Source organism: Truncatella angustata, assembly GCF_020726525.1.
Source record: "Truncatella angustata strain MPI-SDFR-AT-0073 chromosome Unknown BKA67scaffold_2, whole genome shotgun sequence".
Classification (NCBI taxonomy): Eukaryota; Fungi; Ascomycota; class Sordariomycetes; order Amphisphaeriales; family Sporocadaceae; genus Truncatella; species Truncatella angustata.
The window spans coordinates 4079407-4102890 of record NW_025763382.1 but is presented as its reverse complement, the minus strand read 5'-3'; the positions used below and the strand labels follow the sequence as shown (position 1 = coordinate 4102890).

General features: G+C 50.4%; 10 protein-coding genes across 10 annotated transcripts; 4 read left to right on the top strand and 6 right to left on the bottom strand.

Annotated features, from left to right (window-relative positions):
* Window positions 1–595: 595 nt before the first annotated feature.
* Window positions 596–5458, bottom strand: BKA67DRAFT_673254 (BcNRPS1, nonribosomal peptide synthetase; the record flags this gene model as incomplete). The annotated part of the gene is made up of 3 exons (XM_046108726.1): window positions 4052–5458; window positions 3883–4021; window positions 596–3846 (listed from the first exon to the last, which is right to left on the bottom strand). The coding sequence occupies exons 1-3, from the start codon at window positions 5387–5389 to the stop codon at window positions 596–598; spliced, it is 4728 nt and encodes a 1575-aa protein (XP_045961678.1). The 5' UTR covers window positions 5390–5458.
* Window positions 5459–5498: 40 nt separating this feature from the next.
* Window positions 5499–6689, top strand: BKA67DRAFT_188801 (uncharacterized protein). The gene is made up of 2 exons (XM_046095338.1): window positions 5499–6095; window positions 6151–6689. The coding sequence occupies exons 1-2, from the start codon at window positions 5646–5648 to the stop codon at window positions 6460–6462; spliced, it is 762 nt and encodes a 253-aa protein (XP_045961677.1). The 5' UTR covers window positions 5499–5645; the 3' UTR covers window positions 6463–6689.
* Window positions 6501–7721, bottom strand: BKA67DRAFT_188789 (methyltransferase). Its single transcript, XM_046095337.1, has 5 exons — window positions 7236–7721; window positions 7169–7182; window positions 7035–7121; window positions 6744–6982; window positions 6501–6689 (listed from the first exon to the last, which is right to left on the bottom strand). The coding sequence occupies exons 1-5, from the start codon at window positions 7641–7643 to the stop codon at window positions 6577–6579; spliced, it is 861 nt and encodes a 286-aa protein (XP_045961676.1). The 5' UTR covers window positions 7644–7721; the 3' UTR covers window positions 6501–6576.
* Window positions 7722–8338: 617 nt separating this feature from the next.
* BKA67DRAFT_532652 (uncharacterized protein) lies at window positions 8339–9867 on the top strand (the record flags this gene model as incomplete). Its single annotated transcript, XM_046099564.1, has 2 exons — window positions 8339–8780; window positions 8837–9867. The coding sequence occupies 2 exons, from the start codon at window positions 8339–8341 to the stop codon at window positions 9865–9867; spliced, it is 1473 nt and encodes a 490-aa protein (XP_045961675.1).
* A 1822-nt stretch (window positions 9868–11689) lies between these two features.
* On the top strand, window positions 11690–13123 carry BKA67DRAFT_555274 (major facilitator superfamily domain-containing protein). Its single transcript, XM_046102065.1, has one exon. It carries the CDS (start codon window positions 11719–11721, stop codon window positions 12997–12999), a length of 1281 nt encoding a protein of 426 aa, XP_045961674.1. The 5' UTR covers window positions 11690–11718; the 3' UTR covers window positions 13000–13123.
* Window positions 13124–13325: 202 nt separating this feature from the next.
* Window positions 13326–14745, bottom strand: BKA67DRAFT_555272 (uncharacterized protein). Its single transcript, XM_046102064.1, has 2 exons — window positions 14110–14745; window positions 13326–14048 (listed from the first exon to the last, which is right to left on the bottom strand). The coding sequence occupies exons 1-2, from the start codon at window positions 14493–14495 to the stop codon at window positions 13481–13483; spliced, it is 954 nt and encodes a 317-aa protein (XP_045961673.1). The 5' UTR covers window positions 14496–14745; the 3' UTR covers window positions 13326–13480.
* A 258-nt stretch (window positions 14746–15003) lies between these two features.
* On the top strand, window positions 15004–17011 carry BKA67DRAFT_555267 (cytochrome P450). Its single transcript, XM_046102063.1, has 5 exons — window positions 15004–15345; window positions 15403–15625; window positions 15682–16380; window positions 16438–16672; window positions 16730–17011. The coding sequence occupies exons 1-5, from the start codon at window positions 15193–15195 to the stop codon at window positions 16926–16928; spliced, it is 1509 nt and encodes a 502-aa protein (XP_045961672.1). The 5' UTR covers window positions 15004–15192; the 3' UTR covers window positions 16929–17011.
* A 259-nt stretch (window positions 17012–17270) lies between these two features.
* Window positions 17271–19267, bottom strand: BKA67DRAFT_643441 (uncharacterized protein). Its single transcript, XM_046105824.1, has 5 exons — window positions 18690–19267; window positions 18511–18624; window positions 18061–18446; window positions 17907–18002; window positions 17271–17829 (listed from the first exon to the last, which is right to left on the bottom strand). Exons 1-5 carry the CDS (start codon window positions 18927–18929, stop codon window positions 17481–17483), a joined length of 1185 nt encoding a protein of 394 aa, XP_045961671.1. The 5' UTR covers window positions 18930–19267; the 3' UTR covers window positions 17271–17480.
* A 26-nt stretch (window positions 19268–19293) lies between these two features.
* On the bottom strand, window positions 19294–20864 carry BKA67DRAFT_555263 (uncharacterized protein). Its single transcript, XM_046102062.1, has 3 exons — window positions 20541–20864; window positions 19784–20320; window positions 19294–19697 (listed from the first exon to the last, which is right to left on the bottom strand). The coding sequence occupies exons 1-3, from the start codon at window positions 20716–20718 to the stop codon at window positions 19567–19569; spliced, it is 846 nt and encodes a 281-aa protein (XP_045961670.1). The 5' UTR covers window positions 20719–20864; the 3' UTR covers window positions 19294–19566.
* Window positions 20865–21021: 157 nt separating this feature from the next.
* Window positions 21022–22172, bottom strand: BKA67DRAFT_555262 (S-adenosyl-L-methionine-dependent methyltransferase). Its single transcript, XM_046102061.1, has one exon. The coding sequence runs from the start codon at window positions 21992–21994 to the stop codon at window positions 21161–21163; it is 834 nt and encodes a 277-aa protein (XP_045961669.1). The 5' UTR covers window positions 21995–22172; the 3' UTR covers window positions 21022–21160.
* Between the last annotated feature and the right edge of the window lie 1312 nt (window positions 22173–23484).

The following is a 23484-nucleotide window of genomic DNA, read 5'->3' as shown; positions in this document are numbered from 1 at the left end:
TACCCATTATCCCCTTTCTTATTACTAGCACGTCTATGGTAGGCATGATCTGAGGAGCGGATTTGACAAAAGCGAACCGAATTGCATCTCCGCAAAGTAAGCGGAAACTACTGCTCATGAGATCCATCTCCCCAAGTTGATCTATGTAGATTCTAGCCAATACGACCCGTCCCCACCCCTCACCCCTTCTTCTCTAAGCTTAGTCCAGTCCCAAGAATCACCTTGCTAGTCATGCTGGCCAAGCCCGATCATCTGGTTACGAACTTTGATATCTGACTAGACTAGTCTAGAGGCAGATTCGGCTCCCGAGTGAATATTCGCCTCCCACTCCAGTGAGTACCATAGGGTATTTTCTCAAAATGCCGTTTATAGGCTCAGATCACGTGGTTAATCATGAAACCCAAAGAATTCAGGTGCCACGCTTTCTAGTAAGCGTGATTGCATCTCACTAGCCCCCAAATCTCATACAGAGCTTGCAGCGGATCTTCTTTTTGTCTAGACCTGGATTCGTATGTCATTGAGTGACAGAGCACCTGAGCATAGGCCATCTATGCTATCAGCCCAGACAATGGCTTTCTTGTAGGAAATGGATATCTCAAAACTTGTCTAATCTTACACCATAGAAATCTTCCGGCTCAAAAGCAACCTCATCTTCATCTACGATGCTGATACTTGAAAGCGACCTTTTGATAGCCTCAAATGATGAGCCCTGCACAACCATTTCCAACGCCCCCACTATCAACCGCTCCACAAGGCTCATATCCTTGTCATTAAAGCACTCGTCGCTATACTCTAGCCGCATCAGGAGAGCCTCCTCATTGGCCACAATAAACTCAACCATGAGCTTGAATTTCGCACCCTCTGTCCAAGTGTAGCGTGGTTTTGCATCCATGCCTGGCATCGAAATCCCTCCAAAACCCCCGTGATAGGACACCATTACGTCGAAGAGGTCTGTATCCGGTAACTCTTCTCGCATACTCAGAGCCCTCAACAGGGAATCCCATGGAATGGCGTGAGCCAGTGCATTCTGACTCGATTTCTGGACTACACGGAGAAAATCGGTGTCGGCCTCAGCTGATACAGGAGGCGGATATCGAATCCGGATGACAAGAGGCTGTAGAAATAATCCTATAGCGGTTTGCGCTTCGGTTCCGTCCCTGCCTAGGTGCGGTGCCCCTAGAGTCAGATCAATTGTGTCAGAGTGATGTTGCAAGGCCAGTGAAACGGCTGCTAAGCATATCTGATGTGGTGTCATTCTTCTAGAAGAAACGAATTGGTGTAGCCCAAGAAAAAGGTCTGCCGGGATCTGACATGTGCGCGATGTACCACTGTACGAAAGCCTCGGCCTCCAGTCTCCGATAATATAGTCTGGCTTTGGTAAGTCACACAGGTACTCTCGCCAGAAATCCACATCTGTAGGATGAGCCTGTGTCAGCGAATTTATATAGCCGATGGGAGATGTCAGGTCATCATGCTCTGGATTAAAATACCTAGAACCAACTTTCCGAAGCAAAGTGTTCAATGAAGTGTAGTCGCATATTATGTGGCTGGCGACGATGAGAAGAGCGTGAGGAGTTAATGTAATACGAATTAAATGGCCACGGGCCAGCTCGAATGGTCGATTCACCTCTATTCGTACGTCGACCTCATCAGCTCTTAGTACTTTGGGTGAATCACTCAAAAAAACCTTCTCCAAAGTCCCATCTGATCGAAGTTGATAACGACATCGTGAAATGTTATGACGTCCAAGGACATAGTTCCATGCGCTTGTAAGCTTATCAGTGTCGACGTCTGGGCCGAGGTCGAAGTAAATGGCCACGTTGAAGGACGAAGATCCACCGTTGAAGTGATACTTCCTGTACCAGCTCTCCTCGATGGGGCTGACAGAGGGGATCTTATAGTATCGTTGGGAGGTATCCCTAACCGGGGTGGATACATGTTCCAATCTCTCAACCAACTCACCAAGCGTCGGGGATTGTATGATAGAGATGAGAGGGATGCTATATTCTAACAGACGAGAGAGCTTGTTCGCTACCTCAATTTGGAGGAGGGAATGTCCACCTAGCTCAAAGAAATTGGAGTTCATATGAAATTCCATGCTTTCGTGCCCGAGCACTTCTTTCCAGACCTGGGTGGCTATTTCCAAAAGTCGGACATTGTAGTTATGGGGGATCAGATTAGACTCTGGAATCATGAACTCCTTGATGGCTTTGTAGTCTAGTTTTCCAGCATTGGTTCGTGGGAACTCCTGGACAGCAGCTATATGTCGAGGCACTGCATAGCCTGGTAGAGAAAGTGATAATAGCCTTCTGGTATTTGTAAGCTCCAAACTTTTCGGCTGCAGCAGTACCAGGAGGTCGCCTTGATTATGAATGACGGCAACATCAGTGCATCCTGGGATACAATCGCGAATCCGCACCTCGATATCGTCCAGATCGATGCGAAATCCCCGCAATTTAACCTGCCTATCATTTCTCCCACAAAAGCGCATCTCTCCGTTTTCGTCCCAATAGCCTCGGTCCCCCGTCCTATACTTTCTTTCCCGGGAGTCTCTGTGCACAAGATCTTCCAGAAAGCGCTTAGCATTTTCTTCGGCGTTGTTTAGGTAACCAAGTGACACTTGCACACCAGCAAGATATATCTCTCCTATAACACCAGGAGGTACAAGCTCTTGCAAACTATTGAGGACATAGATCCGTGTAGATGGGTTTGGGTTCCCTAACGTCACTGGTTTCCCGCATTCTAGGCGCTTAATAGTCGCTCCGCATGTGGCCTCCGTCGGTCCGTACATGTTATATGTCGTGACACTAGCAGCCCATTTGTCGCAGACTGCCTGTGGAACCGCTTCTCCAACCAAATAAAGGACCTTAAGACATGGAAAGTTTCCAGGTTCTAGTATTCTGGCTATTGAGGGGGTAAGAATGGTAGCATCGACAGTTGCGAGATGGGCAAATGGATCGCTAGAACTTCGAAGCACTAGTGTTGACCCGTAACTCAAGGCGGAGAAAATCTCATGGATGCTGCCGTCGAATGCTGGGGACATTATTTGACCGACACGCCAGCCAGGTCTCGATCTCAAACGTACATCGAAGTCTTTTTGAAATGCAACAAGATTTTGATGTGAACACAGAATACCTTTCGGTACCCCCGTGGATCCTGAAGTGAAACACAAATATGCTCCGTCGTCTGGGTTGGTTTTTGGGAGGAGCTTTTCTGTATTACTGGGACTCATGTTATTCTCAGGAAGCAAAATGTCGTCTATCGAGAAGCAAAGACCACATGAGTCAGGTTTGTAGGCTTTCTCTGTCGTGCCACCACACAGGAAGATACCACTACCAGATTGGTAAAAGTTCTGAGCCCTCAAGTGGCTAGGCAGCGCAGCGTCAAGAGAACAGTAAACACCTCCAGCCTTCAAGATGCCATATATAGCGATTACCCAATTGATGCTATGGTCGGCGTGAATGCAGACGATCCCTCCAGGTTCGACATAGCGAGTCAAGAACCGAGCTACCAATTCCACCCTGTCACTTAGTTCTAGGAAAGTTAATTTGTTAGAACCCTTCTCGATAGCCGTGACGCTAGGATGGGTTCTAGCTGTCTGATCGAATAGATCTACCAGACTCTCATGCCAGAATCCTGGTGATGTGTATGTTGAAGAGCAATTTCCATTCTGCCAGAGTTGACTGATATCTTCTGCGACTAACTCATTACAACATTGCCCGACGGTCAAGTGCTGCTCGGTGAGGACTCTAGTAGCTTTGGCGAACATGGTTCCTAGTCGCTCTATGTCTTTTGAGGAGAACTCGTGCTCGTGATATAGTATCCGAACATGGCCATCACATAACACTTCGACCAAGAGCGGGATTGCAGACTCGTGGTAACAATTTGGGTACCCAACCAACCCTAAAGGATTTTCCTCCAGCAAGGGGGTCTCAAACTGGATATTAAGCGTCGTTGCAAATGCTTTGTCGATTCTGTCTCTCGGGAGGGTCCATTGGAGCTCATCAAGCTTCAACCAATGCTTGAAAACAGATGAAATATAGTCATGAACCGTCTGGGAAGAGTCCAAAGAGACTTGAAAAGGAACGGTGTTGATTAATGGGCCTATCACGCTCATTGCGTTTGGCAATGGTAGGCTGCGGCCTGACAGGATAAGCCCGAATGACACATGGTCCGAATCCACATATCTTCTTAGTGTCAGTGCCCATGCAGCATAGAATATTGATGCCACAGTAAACCCACTCCGTTTCGCTAAGCTTGATAAGTCGTCTTGTGACACCTCTAATTTCCAGGTTTGACATGCATAGTGTGGGTTTGATGGCGTTCCGGGCGATGCCACTTGTAATTGACTTCTCGCTTGGTCCAGTTTCATTTCCTCTGCAATCCAAAAGTCTTGGCCGCCGGGTTGCCATGTATCTTGAAGCTTAGCAATCTGGCCCACGAATTGTGTGTAGGAAGGACCAGGTTCTATTTTGCCTCCACCAAGGAGCTTCCTGTGTTTGTTCAGAAGCAACATGCTGGAGTAGCCATCCACCAATGCATGATAAATGATCCAAATGACCGTACTCTCCCGGGGTTCTTCAGCCTGTTCCAGATGGATAACTTTGAACTTGACCCCGATAAAATTAGTGCCGCATTCAAGCTGCCCCGGAGCCGTTACGTACGTCTCACGGTCAAAGACGGTCTCTTCTTCCCAAGTAAAAGGAGCTATTTCTCCTTCAACCAGACAATATTTCTCCTCGATGACCTCGAACCGTGTCCGGAAGATTGGCTCTGCGGATAATATGACGCTCCAGGCATGTTCTACTTGCGGAATATGTTTTGTGTCGTAAGCCTCACAATACCGTATGATATTACGGCCGTCGATGGCATTACTACCATAGATAAGTGATAGTTGCGTATCAGTGGCTTGGGAATGTTGCGATTTTGGAGGGGATATGGCATTATCGAACAAATTGCTCTGAGTGGCCAGATGCATAGCCGGGTTGCCTTTCATGTAGCGGTTAGGGTCGACAATCTTTTGTGGGTGAGAATTCAATGTTTTGCAGTTGTAGTCCAGAACATGTATAAGATCTCTAATGGAGCCGGAGCTCATGATCATAGAGACGGTGATGTTTATGCCGCGCGAGCGACATGAAGCCACAACTTCGATGGCTGAAATCGAATCGCCGCCATTTTGAATGAAACTAGCATTGCAATCAATGTGATATGCCGGTATTTTCAATCCAAATGCGATTTCACGCATGAACGCATTTCTCGGAGAGGTTTCATCAAATGAGCATAACGAAATGTTTGACATTGCGAAAAAGGCTGATGGAGACACGACCAAGGGAAAGTGTGGCCAAGAGAATAGCAAAAAACCCAGCACAAAATTCACAGTCAAGCCCATTATTTCGTAGGACTTATTTCAACCGACAGAGGTACAATTTCGCCTTTCGTTCCGCGAATGAGACCGAACTATGCTCCGCTTCAGTTCAATGATCCACATCAACGTAAGCGGCTACCGGTGGCCATCCTTCCCGGCGCATGACTTCCGCCAACGGAAAAGTTGGTTATGTTTCCTTTCAATCATGTAATCTACCTCGCTAGGGAGTTTCTCAAGTCAAATTAATCCTTACATCTGTGACAATCTTACCCTTCAAAACATGCTCGTTGTGCAAACACTACCACCACCCACGTCAAATACTTGGTACTTGGCATATGGGTCGAATCTCAGCGCGGCTAAGTTCATTCACGACCGTGGAATAGTACCACTTGACACTGCCACGGTCACAGTCCCAGGATGGATACTTACATTGGATAGCGCTGGTTTTCCTTATTCTGAGCCGGCTTTTGGAAGCATAACGCCTATCCAGGAGACAAGGAAGGAGAAGGCTGTGCAATTGATAGGTACCGCATACCAACTCACACCTGAAATGTACGCAAAGGTCCTCGCATCGGAAGGAGGCGGTATCGCCTACGCTGAGGTTGAAGTAAGGGCTGAGCTGGTAACACAAGACGCGGCGGAGTATGCTCAGGGCGAGGCCACTACTTTCCCAACGAGATCTCTAGTCACGCTCTTACGTAATGAAGCGAGACCAAGTTCCCGATACATGGTGCTTACTCCGTCTGAACATGCATAATATCACAAGCTGATTCCACACCTCACAGGGCATACTCCGGACAGGAGCCAGCGAGTCTGATATGCCTATCGCATACCAGAAATTTCTGGCTGAAATACCGGTATATCATCCGCCTACCAGGCTTCGGCAATCCATAGGTGCTGCCATCTTTCTAAGCTTTTGGCGGCCAGTTATGTCAACGATGGAGAAAATCACCAAGGCAAGTGTCAAAGGGAGTAAGACGGGAGATGCGCCTAGGTGGGTTGTGATTATCGTGCGAGCCGCTGTAGTTATCATGTGGTTGCACCATGATTTAATACATGCGCCAATTTGGGGAAGAGGCGATGGGCTCGAAAATTAGTTACTATGTTGATTTTGTTCTTAATGCATCAAAATACCAAATAACTATACCTCTGTTTGGCAGACAATTGCCTCCTGAACTTGATATGTCCACAAGTTATACTAATATGACCACTCAAACTAGATCGCTATTGTTCTGATAGAAAACTAAGCAACGAACCTCAACACTTTCCCGTGGTTGGGCTCCAGGTACTGCGTCCGGATGTGGGAAAGCGCAATGAGCGCACACTGCATCCAATGTTAGCTAATGTTGGGGGCAGTTGAGCACAATTGAAATCTTACGCTTGGCCACATCATCACTGTTATCCCAAATCTTGATAAATGTCACTTCGCTGGTCTTTTGTCGGTCGAGGTAGTGCCATTGCTGGTCAGGCGAATAATTGATAGATACAGTCTGACCCTGCATCTCGTGGCGCTCCCTAAATATGCTTGTGGGGTGTATATCGGAAGCCTTGAGGCTACGATAGTCCATCAGAGCAAGTGGCCAATCTTCGACTATACCATGAATTGGGCGCCAGACACTTGGACCCGTTAACGATATACTCGCGTGCCTGAGCTAGGTACATTACTTACTTGATAACTTGTGCTCGTCCTTTCAATAACTCTTCAGTGTCTCCTGGAACATGGCGCTTGACTCTCCCGACTGCGCCGATGGCCGACCTATTGTGTATAAGTCAGAGTTGTGATGATGGAAAGTTTATACACACTGATCGCAGTGTACCTGTTTCGCATGTTACTGTAAGGTCTATGACTATCATACGCTGGATTACTCACCAAGGTGGCTGGCTGCTCTCTCCCGTTTGGGTTCTCGTTCGCAGCCAGTGATGGGTCGCGCTTCCGGTAGGTATGATCGAATATGACCACACGATTAGCTCCAGTCTTCTTCTTAACAAGTTTGGCGACGAGAGGGTAATACTGCTGTTCTACGAACAGTTTACTTCTAGTCCGAATTGCTTCCACGATTTCATCGCTAAGAGGCTCATCATCATGAAAAGCAAACCCGTGTGTGTCAAGATTGAACTCGTCTTTCCTCGCCCTGGCATCATGAACTTTGACCTTGTAATCAACATTCGCGAAGTTCTGGCGTGGAAACGATTCTTCAACTTTGCCACGAACATACGGCCCTTCGGGTTTGTCGAGCCATGGCTCTAGGTAAGCCATCTGACTTTCGACAACTGCCATGATCAGAGACTCGCAGATGGTAATGTTTAGTAAGCAGTAAATTCGATGGACGGTGGAAGCACTATCACCCTAATCAAGAGCTCCTCGTCGAAATGGCCGCTTGAGTAAATCTGGTTACCATCAAGCACATTCACCATCGGCCGCTTCTAGATCACGTGATCGCCGCTTCTGCGCACACTCAGAGAAGCATAGTCTGTTCTCGTATTATTTGTTCTAGTCTCAAGCATTCTATTTCTAGCGACTTGTATGGGTGTACATGGATGGTAGCCCGCATGAATGCCGAGGGCCAGCGACATAAGGTCGGGTCCCGAGCAAAGTTACATGCGGGGTGTGAAGATACCGGCCGCCGGCCAATTACCCAACGCAGCGCGGATATTGGGTCAGCAATACTTCTATGAGGAGCCTCCATTCCAGAGCTATTGGCAATTGGTGAATTAATTATCTTAGGTGCTATGTGTATCATACGCGTGTGATATTGGCCTGATCCCGAAGTCGAGCTTGTACCCAATGCAATAGTTACCACTGGAGATCTGGCTGGAGAATTAGTCTATGGGATACGATGAATCTAGCCATACACCTTGATAAATATAGATAAAATACTCGAGCGATTCATCAGTGAATGGCCTTATCAATTCTTCTACCAAAGCCTTCCTAACAGTCCTATCTCCCGTACCTACGGCACACTTTCCTAATCCATGGCGGAGACTACGGCAGGATCGGAGCAGACTCCCCTCCTCGAAACCGCCTTAGAAGTCACAAACGGTAACGTAGGCACTTCGAATGCTACTGTTCACACGAGCAGCTCTGAAACTGAATACGTGACAACACAAGCCGTAGGCAAGGTGCAGATTGGACGTGTCCTTCCTTTAGCTTTTACGGTAGCTTTTGCGATAGCAGCAACCTCCGCGACCACCATATTCGCCTATGCCAGCATTTTGTGCAAAGACCCTGCTCATTGTGAGCATGGGGAGAAGCAACGATACGCCGGAGTAGTCGCACTAGCCACCACTGTAGCCAACGTATTCGGCGTGATAGCTGTTGGCTTCTTACAACAATGGACCAAGTCTCATCCTAAACTTGGACTGTATCTATGGCTGGCGTGTCGAGCCACCGGCATAGCCTTCTTAGTAGTTGCTGGTCAGAATACCCATATTCCTTGATTCAAAACGAGATTGCTGATGGCGTGCATCTAGTGTTACTGCGTAGCATATATGTCGCGATCGCGGGACGAGTCTTCGAAGGTTTGGCGACAGACAACATACTTCATTACTGCCTTTCGGCAATATACGTTCGGGTCAATGATCAAGCTCGATTCTCGCAGCTGATGGGAACTTCATTAGCATTGTACATGGCCGGCATGTCAATGAGTCCTGTGACCATGACGCTATTGCCAAACTTCTTCTTCAGTTTCATCGTTGCTATTGGGGTGTTGGCACTGTCATCAGTCTACCTGAAGGGCTTCGTTACAATCCCTTCTTCGGACGTGGACACTAATCAGCCAAGTCCAGAGACAACATCGCCACATTCTGAAGGAGGTCGTGCTTTTTTCTTGAGTCCCATCTTGTATCTGTTGAAGGATCGCCATGCCTTGTTGCCAGGTCTCGCTCTTTTGCTGTACAACACGACGCAGGCTTACCTCTTTCCGGCGATAATGGTTCATGCTGCAACCAAGTTTGCTTTTACGGACACTGAGAATAACTACATAGTATCTCTTGCAGCTGCCACTTCTTCCGTCTACCTGTTCGTTGTTCTTTACCTGATTCCGAAGCTCGGCAATGTTTTCAGTCGGACGAGAAAGGGGAACTCCCATCACAATACGTCACCTCTTCATGGAACGTACTGGCAAGATGGCTCTGAGGTAACAGGTACTCGTTTCAGTGGGGACTTATTCTATGCACTACTTTCAACGTCAACGCAGCTTGTTGTTCTACCATGCTTCGTCATAGCTGGTGCAGCACCAATGTTATATGCCTTGGTGGTCCTTGTGGCCTTGGGATTAGGCGCTCCTAGTTTCATCAAAAGCTATGCGGTGCTGGTGGGCAATGTGAAAGAATCGGTTCTGGCCAGCATGGTGATAATGGAGAGTGTCGGCGGTCTTCTATCCCCCATAGTCCTAGGAATGGCTCAGAGCTTGACAGATGATGGAGGAGTTTTTATCATAGCATCTGCCTCGGTTGGTGCGGCTGTGCTGTGTTTAATCGGAAGCCTTCTCGTGAAAAGATAGACTTCATGGTAGAATATCTCATATTAGCTAGAATATCATGCACTGCTTCTTTATGGATTGTGCTATGATGCTTCCCTTTTAGCCCGACCTTGTCCATGAGATGCTCCTGTCGTTGAAAAATCTTGGCTAATCCGTTCCATCACAATACCGCAAGAGCCAGGGCAGAATCCTAGGCTGCTTTGCGGAAATTCGGTTTGTTGCATCTTCCAAGCGATGTGCACGTACTCTATCTGCATAAACGGTTTGGCTTGGTAGGGCTACCAAGAGCAGCACCGTTTTAGCTAAAGACGTCGGCCCCATAACTTTAGCTCAAGGCTAGAGTTTCTGGGCCAGTCTAGCGTCCTGTCACAGGCCCTGCTAGTGCCTGCTTTGCCGATAGCGCTGCTCTAACGGAAGCTAGTACAAAGCCCCCACAAAAGCAGGACAAGCTTAGAAGCTTATATCAACTTAAGGAAAGAAGCAATCTGACAGTATAGCCAGCAAGCCTCATACACTCCAACCTGATCAACTGCTTCAAGTCGATCTCATTCGAAGATGCAAATAGCATTGGGGGCGAGATGGGGTCTCTTGATTGCCGAGCCGCTGTAATCAGTTCACGACCCCACGGGTGTAGCTTCGTGACATCGACAAGTGAGAAAGGAAAGTCCCTACGCCCATTGAAGACCCAGTAGCGTAGCTCGAATTACCTTTCGCTAAACATTTCATCCTCCGCTGTCTTTACGTGGGACTGAAGAAGCGTATGGAGCGATCCATGCCTATTGGCCCAAACGCGTCCATGGCTGCAAATATGGACAGGTGCTACAAGTAAGACCAGGGTAGTTTTAGATAACATTTCTCTGCTTACCGAGATCTCATTGAAGCGGATAAATCCTTTCTCGTCCATGAGGATAAACTTGCAGGCCCCCCAAGTCGTTAACACCACTTCCTTGGCAAGCATCCCGTCCCACCATCACCAACACTCGCAAACGCCATTGCATAAGACGGGTGCGGGCCTGGCATCGGCGCCCGGTGCGGCACCCGCCGCTCTGTCGATGCAGCCCTGTCTATGTTGTGTACCCAGCCCAAAGTCTCATGCAGTAAAGTGCAGAAGTGATTGGTAGTGGCACAAGATTTGTCCTGGTTCCCTTTCTCCAGTGGTTGACCTTTGGCAGACGTGATCAAGGCTTCTTCCACCTTCTGAGTGAGGCTGCTTTCGCTGCGTGGAAGCTATTCTCTAGCTTTTCTTTCCTTCGCAGTTAGGTGAAGCAATTTGATCTCAGTCTACTGCTCACTGCTGTTCTCTTTTTTTTCTCTCCTAATTGTTGGCTTCCTATTGTGTCAAGATTTATTTTCAAAATGGCCTCGCAGAACCAAAGTGCTGCACCTCTTCCTACAACAGCGGAGACTGGGTCAACACATACAAATGACCATGTCCAGAAGCCAACAAGAACCGAGGAAACTCCCCTGGACGGAACCACAGAGAAGCCACCAACAACATCATCATCTCCCGACAACACAGTAGCGCCCACCACCAAAGATGCACCAGCTGAAACCGAAGCAGCTGCGGAGGCGCCCAAACCCACGCCCAAGCCGTTGGCCTTCTGGCTCGTCTTCGTAAGCCTGTGCCTATCGGCCTTCACGGCGAACTTAAACGCCACCATTCTCACCACCGTGATGCCACTGATCGTGCGCGAGATCGATGCTGGGTCACGGTACATCTGGATCAACGCGTCGTACGCAATCGCGGCCGCTGCCATTCAGCCGACGTGCGGCCAGCTCGCGAACATCTACGGCCGGCGCTGGCCCATGTTGGTGTCTTTGGCGCTCTTCACGCTCGGCAGCGGCATCAGCGGCGGCGCCAACGGCCTGGGGATGCTCGTCGCTGGTCGTACCGTGCAGGGCCTTGGCGGCGGCGGTGTCATGATGCTCATGGAGGTTATTGTCAGCGACCTGTTGCCCCAGCGCGAGCGCGCACAGTATCTCGGCATCGTGCTGTCGACGGGCAGTCTGGCTGTGCTTATCGGGCCCATCATCGGGGGCGCATTTGGAACAGAGGCCACTTGGCGCTGGTGCTTCTACATCAGCGTGCCCATCGGCGGTATTGGATTCATCCTTGCTGCCGCATTCTTGCGCCTCAAGACTCCACAGCACGATACCTGGACGAAGGCGATTGCTCGCATCGATTTCCTCGGCAACTTCCTCTTCATCGCGTCAACTTGCTCCATGCTCGTGGGTCTGATCATGGGCGGTCAGCTGTACCCGTGGTCCTCAGCGCGTGTCGTCGTGCCGATTGTGCTGGGCGGCATCGGGTGGCTCGTCTTTGCGGGGCAGCAAGTCTCTCCGTTCTGCAAGGAGCCCATTATGCCCCCACGGCTCTTCTCAAACCGTACGGCAGTGACTGGCTTTATCAATAACTTCATCTCGTGCATGCTGCTCGAGTGGACGGTGTACTACTTGCCGTTCTACTTTCAAACGCTGAAAGGTTCCTCGCAACTCTTCTCTTCAGTGCAGGTGTTACCCTTCAATGTGTTCCTCGTTCCCAGTGCCATCATCAACGGCGGTATCATGGCCAAGACTGGCAACTACAAGTTCCTGCATTGGGCGGGCTTCGCATTCTTCGCGTTGGCGTCGGGCCTTTTCTCGAGCATGGACGAGACCACGTCGACGGTCAAGTGGGTCTTCTGGCAGTTCTTCGGCGCCTACGGGCTCGGCTCTCTCATCATGTCCATCCTGCCCGCCATCCAGTCGTCGCTGCCCGAGGCCGACGTGGCGAGTTCGACGGGAGTTCATGCATTCCTGCGCTCGTTCGGCTTCGTCTGGGGGTTCACCATCCCGTCGCTCATCGTCAACAACCAGGTCAACCGGAACCTGTATCTGATCACCGACCCAGAGGTCCAGGAGGCGGTGGCCGGAGGTGGTGCTTTCTCTGAAGCCTATAGTCCTTTGCTCAATTCACTGACGGGCGAGACGAAGACACAAGTGCTCCGTCTCTACACAGTGAGCTTGCAGACTGTCTGGTATGCTGCTCTAGCATTCAGCTTGCTCGGCTTCTTGCTCGTTTTCGTCGAGAAGCAGCTCAAACTCAGGGAGAGTCTGCAAACCGAATTTGGCTTGGAAGAGGAACAGAAACCGGAGACAAAAGAGTCGGTCTGAGGTAGCTCTATGGTTATGTCTGCGGGGCCTGGCGTCGATGTGTGGAATGTCATGTTAGCCGCAGTACAGCAAGCGCTTGATCGGATGTCAGGGCTGCTCTAAATAGTGAAATTCCTTACAAATGATTCTAATGATATCTTGGGCTGCCATGACGCAAAAGAGAACGTACAGACAGTGTGATTATTCATTTAATAGTCCCGGTTCATGGCACTGGATATAGAATGGGTTAACTATACCAAACCCTCTAGATTTCGTTCATCATTTGGGCTATTTGTAAATATAAGCATGCACATATGAACGCGGATGCATATAGCTTTTTAGAGGTTGTGGAATCCCGTCACTGCTTGGCGATGATACACGCGAATGGTGTTAAGATGTCAAATTAGAACAAGAAGTACTCAATTCTCCATTTCTTTTTCCCACATAGAGTATCACTAGGACATATGGCTGCAGTGATTTTCAATAAGCTTATAGCGAAGATCTAACCGAAAATGGGGGGAAGATTCCATTTTTCCTCCTGGAGCTTGACAGCCACTCCTGCGGCAGCCTGTGCTCCAGTCGCCACGGCGTTCGGCCATACCTTGAACATGTGGATTGTGTCGCCAGCAGCATAAACGCCCGGCTCGCTGGTGGCCTGAAAGGGACCGCTCGTCTCGTATTCTCCGCCTGTTGACGACAGCTTTAGACCAAGCTGCTCGGCAAAGGGGCCACGGACCAGGGTCATTGGGGCATGGCCAAGGAACGCCTCGGTCGCGGTACTGCCGTCCTCGAAGGTGATTTCGACTGTGGTTTCCTCAGGCGATTTGAGCGCGAGCTTGGCAATCTTGCGAGTGTCGGCCTTCCACGGCTTACCCTCGAGGGTCGGCGCGATCTGGTTGGCGAGCTCCTCGTTGCCGTGCGTGTAGATGGTAACGTTGCTAGCTAGCTGGGTAGTCAAGTGTGACATATGGTAAGTGAATTGAGGCATGGCAATCCAGTCGACAGCCAGCACACCAGCGTGTACTTTGGTGGGGTCCTCCTGATAGGCCTGGGCGAAGAGGTTGTGGAAGCTAGAAGGGGTGAGTGGTCAGAAGTGTCTAGATCCTGCTTTGAAAAAGAGCGCCGACTCACATGCCCTTGCCCCAAGCTTCGGCATAGCCTGGGATTTCCGGGAACTTGCTGATGACGCCGTTGGCCAGGATGACTTTCTTGCCGCGATAGGTCTTTCCAGCCGAGTCGGTGGCCTCAAAGCCGCCGTCAACCTTTGCCAGGTTCGTGACTTCGACTTCGACTTTGGTGAAGGTGCTGTACGGCTTGAGCTCGCCATAAGCATGTGCAAGGTACTCAGACGGGGCTTTGCGGTCAAAGCCGGAGAAGCCGTGAAGACGGTGGGAAGGATTGGCGCGGCCCTCGCTGGTGTCGAAGAGCTGTACTGTATGACGCTGACGGACGAGAGTGAGGGCAGCGGAGAGACCCGAAGGGCCACCGCCGATGATGAGAACGTCGACAAAAGACATGATGTGCAGTTCGATCGATGCAGTGAATTGCAGAGAGCAGAGAGGAGCGGGCAGAGCAAGGGGCAGGAGGATTTGGATGTTCTTAGGTGTCGGCGGAGGTCAAAGTACAAACAGATCCTTATGCTTTAGAATGGTTGGAAAGGCTGTGGCTCACAGCAGGCTCACAGCAGGCTGAAGCTCAAGCTCAGAGCTCCCTTGCAGCAACTGTTGCTGCTTCTGCTTGATACGGCCCCTTGCATGCGGAGGGGATTGGCCAGCGGACATGGAGCTGCCTTGGGGCACACCCACTGCCGTCCAATCACTTTGCAGCGGATGTTACAAACGAATATAGCAGACCATGCAGGCTGGCTGGGCTGTGCCTCCCGCCGGGCGCCGTTTGCTGCTAGTCTAGTCTAGTTTGGCTACTAAAGGTGCTACTAAAGGTACTACCATGACGAGGAGGTTATAATCAGCCAATAGGGTACCCTGGAAACAATTGGGGGCTCTGTACTAGTACACGCTCGGCCACCGTCGGTTCCACTGCAACCCACCCAAAACGGGAAGGGGGCAGGGGGGGCCCTGCCCAATGATCCGTTTCGTATCTCAGACCAACAATCACTACTAACACCGCCCAAGGAGGTGGTCATCACCAAGTGTTATAGCCGTCTTGGCCATCGTCCACTCGCAAGGTTGACCAACGACGAACTCTCCCGATGAGATGGAGCACTACATTATTATTCTTTTGATTCTGGTCTTTTGGGCGTTTCGCTGGGCCTTGCAGCTCACGAAAACCCGCGACTTTGAGCTCGTAAAGCCGGGGAGGCGTAGCGTTAACCCTGTCTCCGATGCTGTCAAACGGGGATATCGGCAAGTGTGTCTCATGGTGTGGAAACTGTCTGGAGAAAGAATATTCACGTGTGCATTGTAGATTTCCACCGTAACCGGAAAGCCCTTTTTCGTTCGGTACTGGCAGAGAGACTATCTTATTCTTCCGATCAAGTACCTTCACGATGTACGACACGCCGCCAGGGACCACCTTGAGTTCGTCGATAGCATAGCTGATATCCTGTTCCTATACAATTGGGTCGGGGACCTATTTGAGTCCAGCCGCATGGTGTTTGCTGTGATCAAAGGGGTGAACCCACAATTGCGTTCGTGCAGCCGTCTGTCATGCCCTAGAATACGATCTCGCTGATGCGCCGACTAGCTCGACTTTCGGACGCCATGTTCGAGGAGTCATCGCGTGCCTTTGATATGGAGATAGGACTCCTAAAGGATGGCGAATCCAAGCGTCTTCCTGCATTGGATTTCCTGACTGCCATAAGTATGAGGACTATGGCCCGCATCATTGCTGGCAGAGAGCTAGCGCGGGATGAGGTATTTCTCAAAGCCACCACAAACTATCTCAACGGCAACTTCATCACGGGATTCATCATGTTGAATTTGCCGATCGAGGGCTCTCTCCGAGATTGGGTTACCTGGCCATTGTACAAGTACCACCAGCATTTCAGGCAACAGCGTGTGATCAATATGATCAAGCCGTTCGTCGCCAAGCGAATGGAGGATCATCGACTCGGCATCCGCGGGAAAGGAGAATTTGACACTATAGATGCGACCCTGGATCTCCTACACGAGTTTCCGTTTGATCCCAATGCTCAGAACTCGCCAGTCCACACCTTGGCACACGAGACGCTGCAGCTCGTGTGGGCCGGAGGACAGTCGCCCGCCATAAGCGCTGGGTCTATAGTGTTCAAATTGCTCGAAGAACCATCCTACGTCGAACCGCTGCGCGAGGAAGCCCAGGCGGCCGTCGAAAAACATGGTTGGACTAACGCGATTTTCAACGAGCTGCCAAAATTGGACAGTTTCATTCGCGAGACACATCGTCTGCATCCCGTCTTCTCTTGTACGTTAGCCGATGTACACCTGCACTTTAGCTGTGAGAGACTTTAACACCACTTAGTGAATGCTACCAGAGTAGTCAAGGGCAAGCCATTTACCTTTTCAGATGGGCTCACGGTCCCAGTGGGTACTCGCATCGCCTTTCCTGCTGAGGCATGCCAACGAGATCCTGAAGTGATTGCGGACCCGGAGACGTTCGACGGCTTTCGATTCGTGAAATTGGCGGCTGCTAACACGAAGCAAGAAGACGGGGTGAACCGTTGGGCAGCCTCACACGCGAGCTACAGCAATCTTACGTACGTACATTGGAATTCATACTTTTGTGGCGTGGTCTACTGACCATCAACACGCAGATTTGGTTACGGCAACCATGCATGTCCCGGACGCTTTATCGCAGTGCGGTTGCTCAAAATTCTAGTAGCCCGGTTGTTGCTTGACTATGATGTCTCCTGGGACCACAATGGCGGAGAGCCGCCAAGGATGGTGCTGGAGGGCATGTCTTTTCCTAACGTGACGGAGAAGGTCACTCTACGAAAGAGGATGATTTCATGAGCGGAAGCTTGAGGCTATATAGCATGTTTGCTCTCTGTAGAATAGGCGAGCATACAATACTGAATAAACTACAATACCGATGATTTCAACCTCATTGGTAGCTTTTACAATGAGGCGAGCCAAAAGATCGACATAGATGGGTTCGCTTATCCGGACGGCAGTTTGCTCTTATCCAACCACGGGCTACGCTGCAGCGTTGTGGCAACTCCCGGGTAGGCTGGCTCGGTGGGCCTAAAACTTGAAGATGCTCATTTAGAGACTATTCATTACAACCTTCGTCTTCACCGGCCTTGTTTCAACAAGTTCAACGACTCTAAACGAGCATTCAACGATAGATCTTTTGTATTTTAAAAGTCGTAAAGATATTCCTGAGTCTCGTAAATGATACCCTTCAAATGAAACATCAAAGAAAACAACTAAGCCTAAATAGACATTTTCGACACAATTATTCATCTACGCCTCCTCACCATTATCTATTTCGCTATATCGCTACAAACCCCCAGGTTCATCTGTTTGTTGATACAAAACCCTCTGCCTTAGCTATAACAACGACTACCTCTCCGAGCTCTGATGGCTGTCTCTGGTGAAAGCATACGGCACGATGGGCGTCTGCTCGATATCGGTCATGAACATGTCATTGACGTGGCTTCGATTCTGCGACGACACGTTGGAGCGGTCCGCCGACCGGCTGTGCATCTCGTACCCGCTTTTACTATACTTGCTGTTGCTGTACTTGCTACTGCTGTGATTACCGCTATCCAGGCGGCTCGTGCTGCCCCTGGTGCGGATCCGTGAGAGGAGACCACGAATCGAGCTGCCTGCCCTGGCAGAGACCTCGACCCACAATGCGGGAATGGTGGGAAGACAGGCAGTGATCATACCAAAAGTAGGCTCAAGAACACTAGAAATGTTGTTAGATTATCTAATTTTTTGGGGGAAGGGGGGGGGGGGGGCATGTGGAGTCAGGTCATATCTTACGTGAAAATAAGAGGTACGGTCTGGTTGCGCGATGGGTCATCCGCTCCATCTGTTCCAACACGGTAATACAGCGTAACAAAGCTGAATGCGCATGCACTAAGGTAAAAGAATGTCATCAGCGAGATATTCACGCCCAGAACCTCACAATACTTACATTATACCCACGCCAAGCACACCAGTGATACCAATCTTCCTGCGCGTAGCCATTTGCAGCGTCCAAATAGCGGGAATGGCAATGGCCAGAACGTACAAGTCCATCGCGGCATTGATGACAGCGGACACAACACCCTGGTCCTGTCTGACCTTTGCAGTGCACTGTGCCGGGAGCATGCCGTTATCGGCCGGGCGGGGCGCGCACGAGACCCCGATGTAGATTATCAGAGCCGAGTAGGCCACGAGATTCATGGCCAGACCGGCCCAGACGGCATAGGCGGTTTTAGGTGACGCCCGGCGCGGGAAGATCTGGTAGATAAACAAGAGAACCGAGACCTTGACGAAGAAACTCGCGGGCATAAGCATTATGGTCAAGACAAAGATCAACTAATGAAGTCATCAGCTTTTTCTGGGGCTTGAGTCTAGTGTCAGAAGTGTATGCGATACCTACCCTGTTGTAGACGGGCGAGAGAAAGACGGTAAGATGAATATCCCACATGTGAGGCCCAAACCAGTTCTGGGACAGCTGGTAAAGCGCGGTACCGGCAAGACCGGTAGTACAGATCTACGACGGGGTCTGTCAGCTATAAACTCCTACGTTGTTATCTTCAGGGCTGCGGTGCAACTCACCGCACCGGCGAGGGCCGCCCAGTCGTCGAGCCCGGTCTTCCTGACGACCCAGATCCGCGAATACAGTCGCAACGCCACGACCATGATCATGATGCCTAGGAAGACGGAGATGACAGCGATGGCACGGGGCGCTGTCGAGTCCGGATGGTCAAAGTTGGACTGGACGCCTTCCGGAGGCTGAGCCGCAGGCATTGCCGCCAGTTGCTCCGGCGTCAAACTAGCCAACTGGGAGGGATCCATATTGGGTGAAGAAACACGCGAGCTTTTTGCTTGAAGGCAAAAAATCAGAGAAGTAAAGATGAACGAAGTCTTGAGTGAGCAAGTGAAATTTGGTATGGAGAGAAAATTTACGCTGAGCTAAGAGTTGAGCAGCCACAGCCGTTTTTGGCTGACGGGAACGCGGCTGACGGTTGGAAATGGTGTGATCGAATCGCACACCCACTCGATAGCGGTCAAAGGATTCACCCAAAGGATTCGCCAAAAGGATTCCAGTGACGAGCCAGGCCATAAAGCCAATGTATAAAGGGCCTAAAATTGCACACATGCATATGGCCCAGGGTGATAGGTCCCAATCAGCCCATCTCACAAGTGGGGCGTATGGTATGCATATCTCCAACAAAAGGGAAAATTGACAGGGGTATACACTACACGCATGGACATGGTAGGACTTTCGGGCCCCGATATACCACATGATTTGATCGCGACAATCTGACATACATACAAAAACAGATTCTAAAGAATGCTACCCTAAAATTTCGTAATCACAGTCTTTTATTTCTCTCGTTAAATTGTAAAACGCGGAAGGATTCATTGCAAGGGCCGGCCGACTTGGCCTATATTGAACTTCGTGGTTACGTTTGACTGGATCACAATTTGCCTAGATTGGTTTGTGTCCCCAGATGACGCGCAATGGATATACACCCCCCACTTCCTTCAGTTCCTTGTCCAAGTCAGAGCCCAGTGTGTCCAATTTCTCCGCCGGCAGACTGATGGTGCCCTGGGGAAGAGCTGTAGAATCAGATTAGTACTACAATGGAAGCAGCAGGCTATATGCCTGTGGCAGGTAGCCTCAAGAATAAGGTTTCATGGCTTACTCTGTGCAAACTTGCCAAGGCCCCCAGCAGCGGCGCTTGTGGAGAAGACGCCCTGCCCAGCCAGTGTAGCATCCGGGTTTTGAGCGCCGAACTTGAGAGGCACGTTGCGATCCTGAATATCTACAAAGCCGGCGCCTTTAAGCCAGCCTGGAATTTGGTCGGTCAACTTGAGATCGGCGTCCATGAACTTGAAGACGCCGTTCATGACGTCCACAAAGGCATGCATTACCGGCCCACATCCTTCCGGAAGCTCGTTCGTAGCCTCAATGACTTGAATCCAGCCTCCGGGCTTGACAAGAGCACCTAGAGAATGCAGCGCTTGCTCCTGGCGAGCGCCGGCGCTCACCAAGACAAGGCGCTGGTGCACGAAGTCAAAGTGCCCTGCCCACTCCTCCGGCCACGGCTTGTTAATATCGTGAACTTGGTAGGTAGTGCCGCCGGGGGGCTCGGCCGGAAACTCGGCGGGGTTGATGTCGATACCAATGAACTCATGTTTGACATCTGGGTAAGCGGCTGCAAGGTCCCGGATCCATGTTCCTGTATTTTAGGAATCCGTCAGTATATCATGCATGAGGTGCGCTCGTTTTGCGAGCTAGAACGATCCTCGCTTCGTGGCAGAATTTCGTGCTGTGAGAGGATAGTGAAGCTCATAAATTCACCAAGAACCCAGATCTGAATTCATGGATCTCCTATTTGGGGGGTGGTGGGATCTTTGAATATAAAGTCCCTTCGTTAAACTTTTCTTGGAGGAACATACCGTCAGCCGTGGCCGAGTCTAGAATTTTGAGCGGAGAGGCAGAGAAATCGACCGGGGCTAATACTAAGCCTCCCATGGCATCTTTGATCACATCATGTTGATTGCGCAAACGCTTGGCCTCGAGATCGTTGCCAAGAGGGTAGGCGTGCTCATAGTGTTCAGTTGCCGATGGAGCCATGTTTGTTGTGAACAAATGAGATTTCAGGGCATCGATCTGCTACTGCAATGGAAAATTACGTATAAAGTTTGGTCGAGCACCAAAGGATAGCTCAAGGTTCGATTGAACCTGCAGCGTAGGTTGTTATATCTATTGCCTACCTAGTGGTAAGAGATCCGCTGCGTGCTCGGGTCCTTGCATCGATCCCCTCTTCCGGCTGCCGACGTTACTTTCTACTGCAGCCCTATTTACCAGAGTCTAACCAAGTATTCGGTCAACGGTAAAATTATTCACTTTGTATGAACAGCAATTACGGTATCAGGGTGCTGGGACGGATCTCATATTAATGGCTACTCAATAAACCCGGGACATGGGTCAACACAAATCACCTAACTAAATGTAAGACATAGATTATTCGCAAAACCGGCCATACATCTCTTTTGGCCTGGGCTTGGATTGGGTCTCACTGCTTCTCTGTAACAGCGATCGTTGCAACCATGCGGATCTTGTGAACACCATCCTCGTAGACATGCCAATCGCCCTTCTGGAACTCCTCAGCGGCTATCTCGATTGCTTGGTCCCACGTATCTTCATCCGACTGCTTCCAGCCTCCAACAGGAGTGGCAAGGAAGGTCCAGGCGATTCTCGCCCAGCGCTTGGGATCCGCCATGTGCAGCCACGCACTCCTCTCCACGAACTTGGTGTTCTCAAAACCAGCTTGCTTCAGAATTCTCTTGAACTGCTCCGTATCATAGTCGATAACGGCAAGGAAGGGGGGTAAGGGTGCATCGTCGCCTCGAGTACGGCGATGCGCCTCTTTCAAAGCAGCTTGCCAGGGCTTGTCTTTCCAGACCGCAATGGCTGCCGTTCCGCCGGGCTTGACAGTGCGTAAGATATGCTTGGCAGCCCCAACTTCGTCGTCAAGGCCGAGGAGGACAAAGTCGGTGATGGACAAGTCGAAATAATTGTCAGGGAATGTCAAGTCATTGGCGTTGACCTCGGCAATCTCGACGGGCCAGGAGGGGTTCTTGGCGAGCGTAGCACGCAGTTGTGCCAGATAATTGGCGTTCTTGTCAGTTGAGTGAATCTTAATGTCGGAGGGAACGCCAGAACTCATGATCTCGCCCGTGACGGATCCATAGCCGCATCCATTATCATGGATGACGAAGCCCGATTTGATCGGCGGCACGACCTTGATGAGCTCCTGCGCAATGCCCTCACTCACGTTCCCTTGGAGCTCCTGGGCGAGAGCTCCATCGAACTTCACAGCTTGCTTTGGAAAAAACGGGGCGGACATGTTGCGTCGTTGAAGGCGATTCAGAGTGATGTGAATGGCAGGTAGCTAAGAAAGATGCGTTAACACAAGATCCTGAAGACGACATGGCGGTTTCGCTAGATGCATGATGGTGTTTGCCTCATGCAAGGGAAGTCGGCCCCCGGCCAGATTTGATTGGATGGGAATGCTACAATACCTTTATGGCGCATGTTTGCAGTGCCCGCGAGATCATTCTAGGACTTGGTTAACAAGCGAGGCTTCCAGTGCAAGAAATACTTCAGGTAGTTGAGAAAATGGTTCATCAAGGACAACATTCAATTCCACCTTGACTCGTCACAAGACATCGAGCGTTGTCGGGTTGGAACTACTTCACTTTCGACGGTGATTGTTTCTACTCAGCCAGCCTTTTCCCAGAAGCGCTCGTTAACAGGTGTAGGTACATAGCACTAAGGTTGGTAGTAGTAGGTGTTGCTGCCAAGAATATGATCCGTGACGCCCTAACCTTAGCCGTGTGCCGGACCTCAGCGGCTGGCCTCATACCTCCGGGTGGGGTGGGGCTACTAATTCGGCGGACTTACAGTGCTAGCCTTCAGTGCTTCCAGTGTTTCCAGCGTTTCTGTTCCTTCTAGTTTCAGGACATTCAGGGCTTGAACGGCCTCTACATGTCGATACAGTCTTGTTCAAAAAGATGGTATCGCGGCGCCTGCACCTCAGCGTACAGGGAGGAGCGGGCCTAGCCTTTCGCAGTAGTGTCTGTGCATGTACAGGTACCACGGGCCGTTGATCTGTTGGCGCTAAACCGTTTCAGCACATACCATAAGTTATCCTGTCTTCGCAACGTAGCTCCCACACTCCGGCGATCATGGATGGCTATGGCCTGCATACAGGTAGACATAATATCATATCGAGTTGGAGGCGGCTAAGGACGTCGTCGCCTTTGGTATTCCTCCGTATGCAGGCAGAGATAAAAACAAATCATGCGAGTCAGTGCCGAAGAAGACATCATCCGCCGTCTTCCTTCAATCATACTGGAAGTAAAGATACTCAACAACACAAGCTCGGGGCCCGAAAGGTCGTTGCCCGTGTAAACACAACGATTGCTATCCCACCTTTGTGCGACCCAGAAGTTCCCGAGCGCTACCCCAAGCCGATCGATCGATGGGCCAGCACTTTGGACAGCCCATATAGCTTCATTTATTGCACGTAATTCATTTCGCCTGTTTGCGTCTAATACCGGTGCCATTCCTGCTGCGGCGTTGTCACGGTGACATTGCATCGGTTACCTACATAGGCTGGAGCATGCAGGCAAACAATAGGGAAGGGATATACAGTAAGGTTTGCCAAAAGTCTTCTGCACCGCCCAAAATTACCTGCAGGTATCCCTCGCCATTTGCTGGCGTCGGATCGCAGATCATCCGTTATTCCTGGCCTCGCTCCGTGCAACATTGCCAAGGGGCACGGCCCGATGCAACCTCCGTCCCTAGGATCAGGCAGCATCTTGCAGCAGTGAT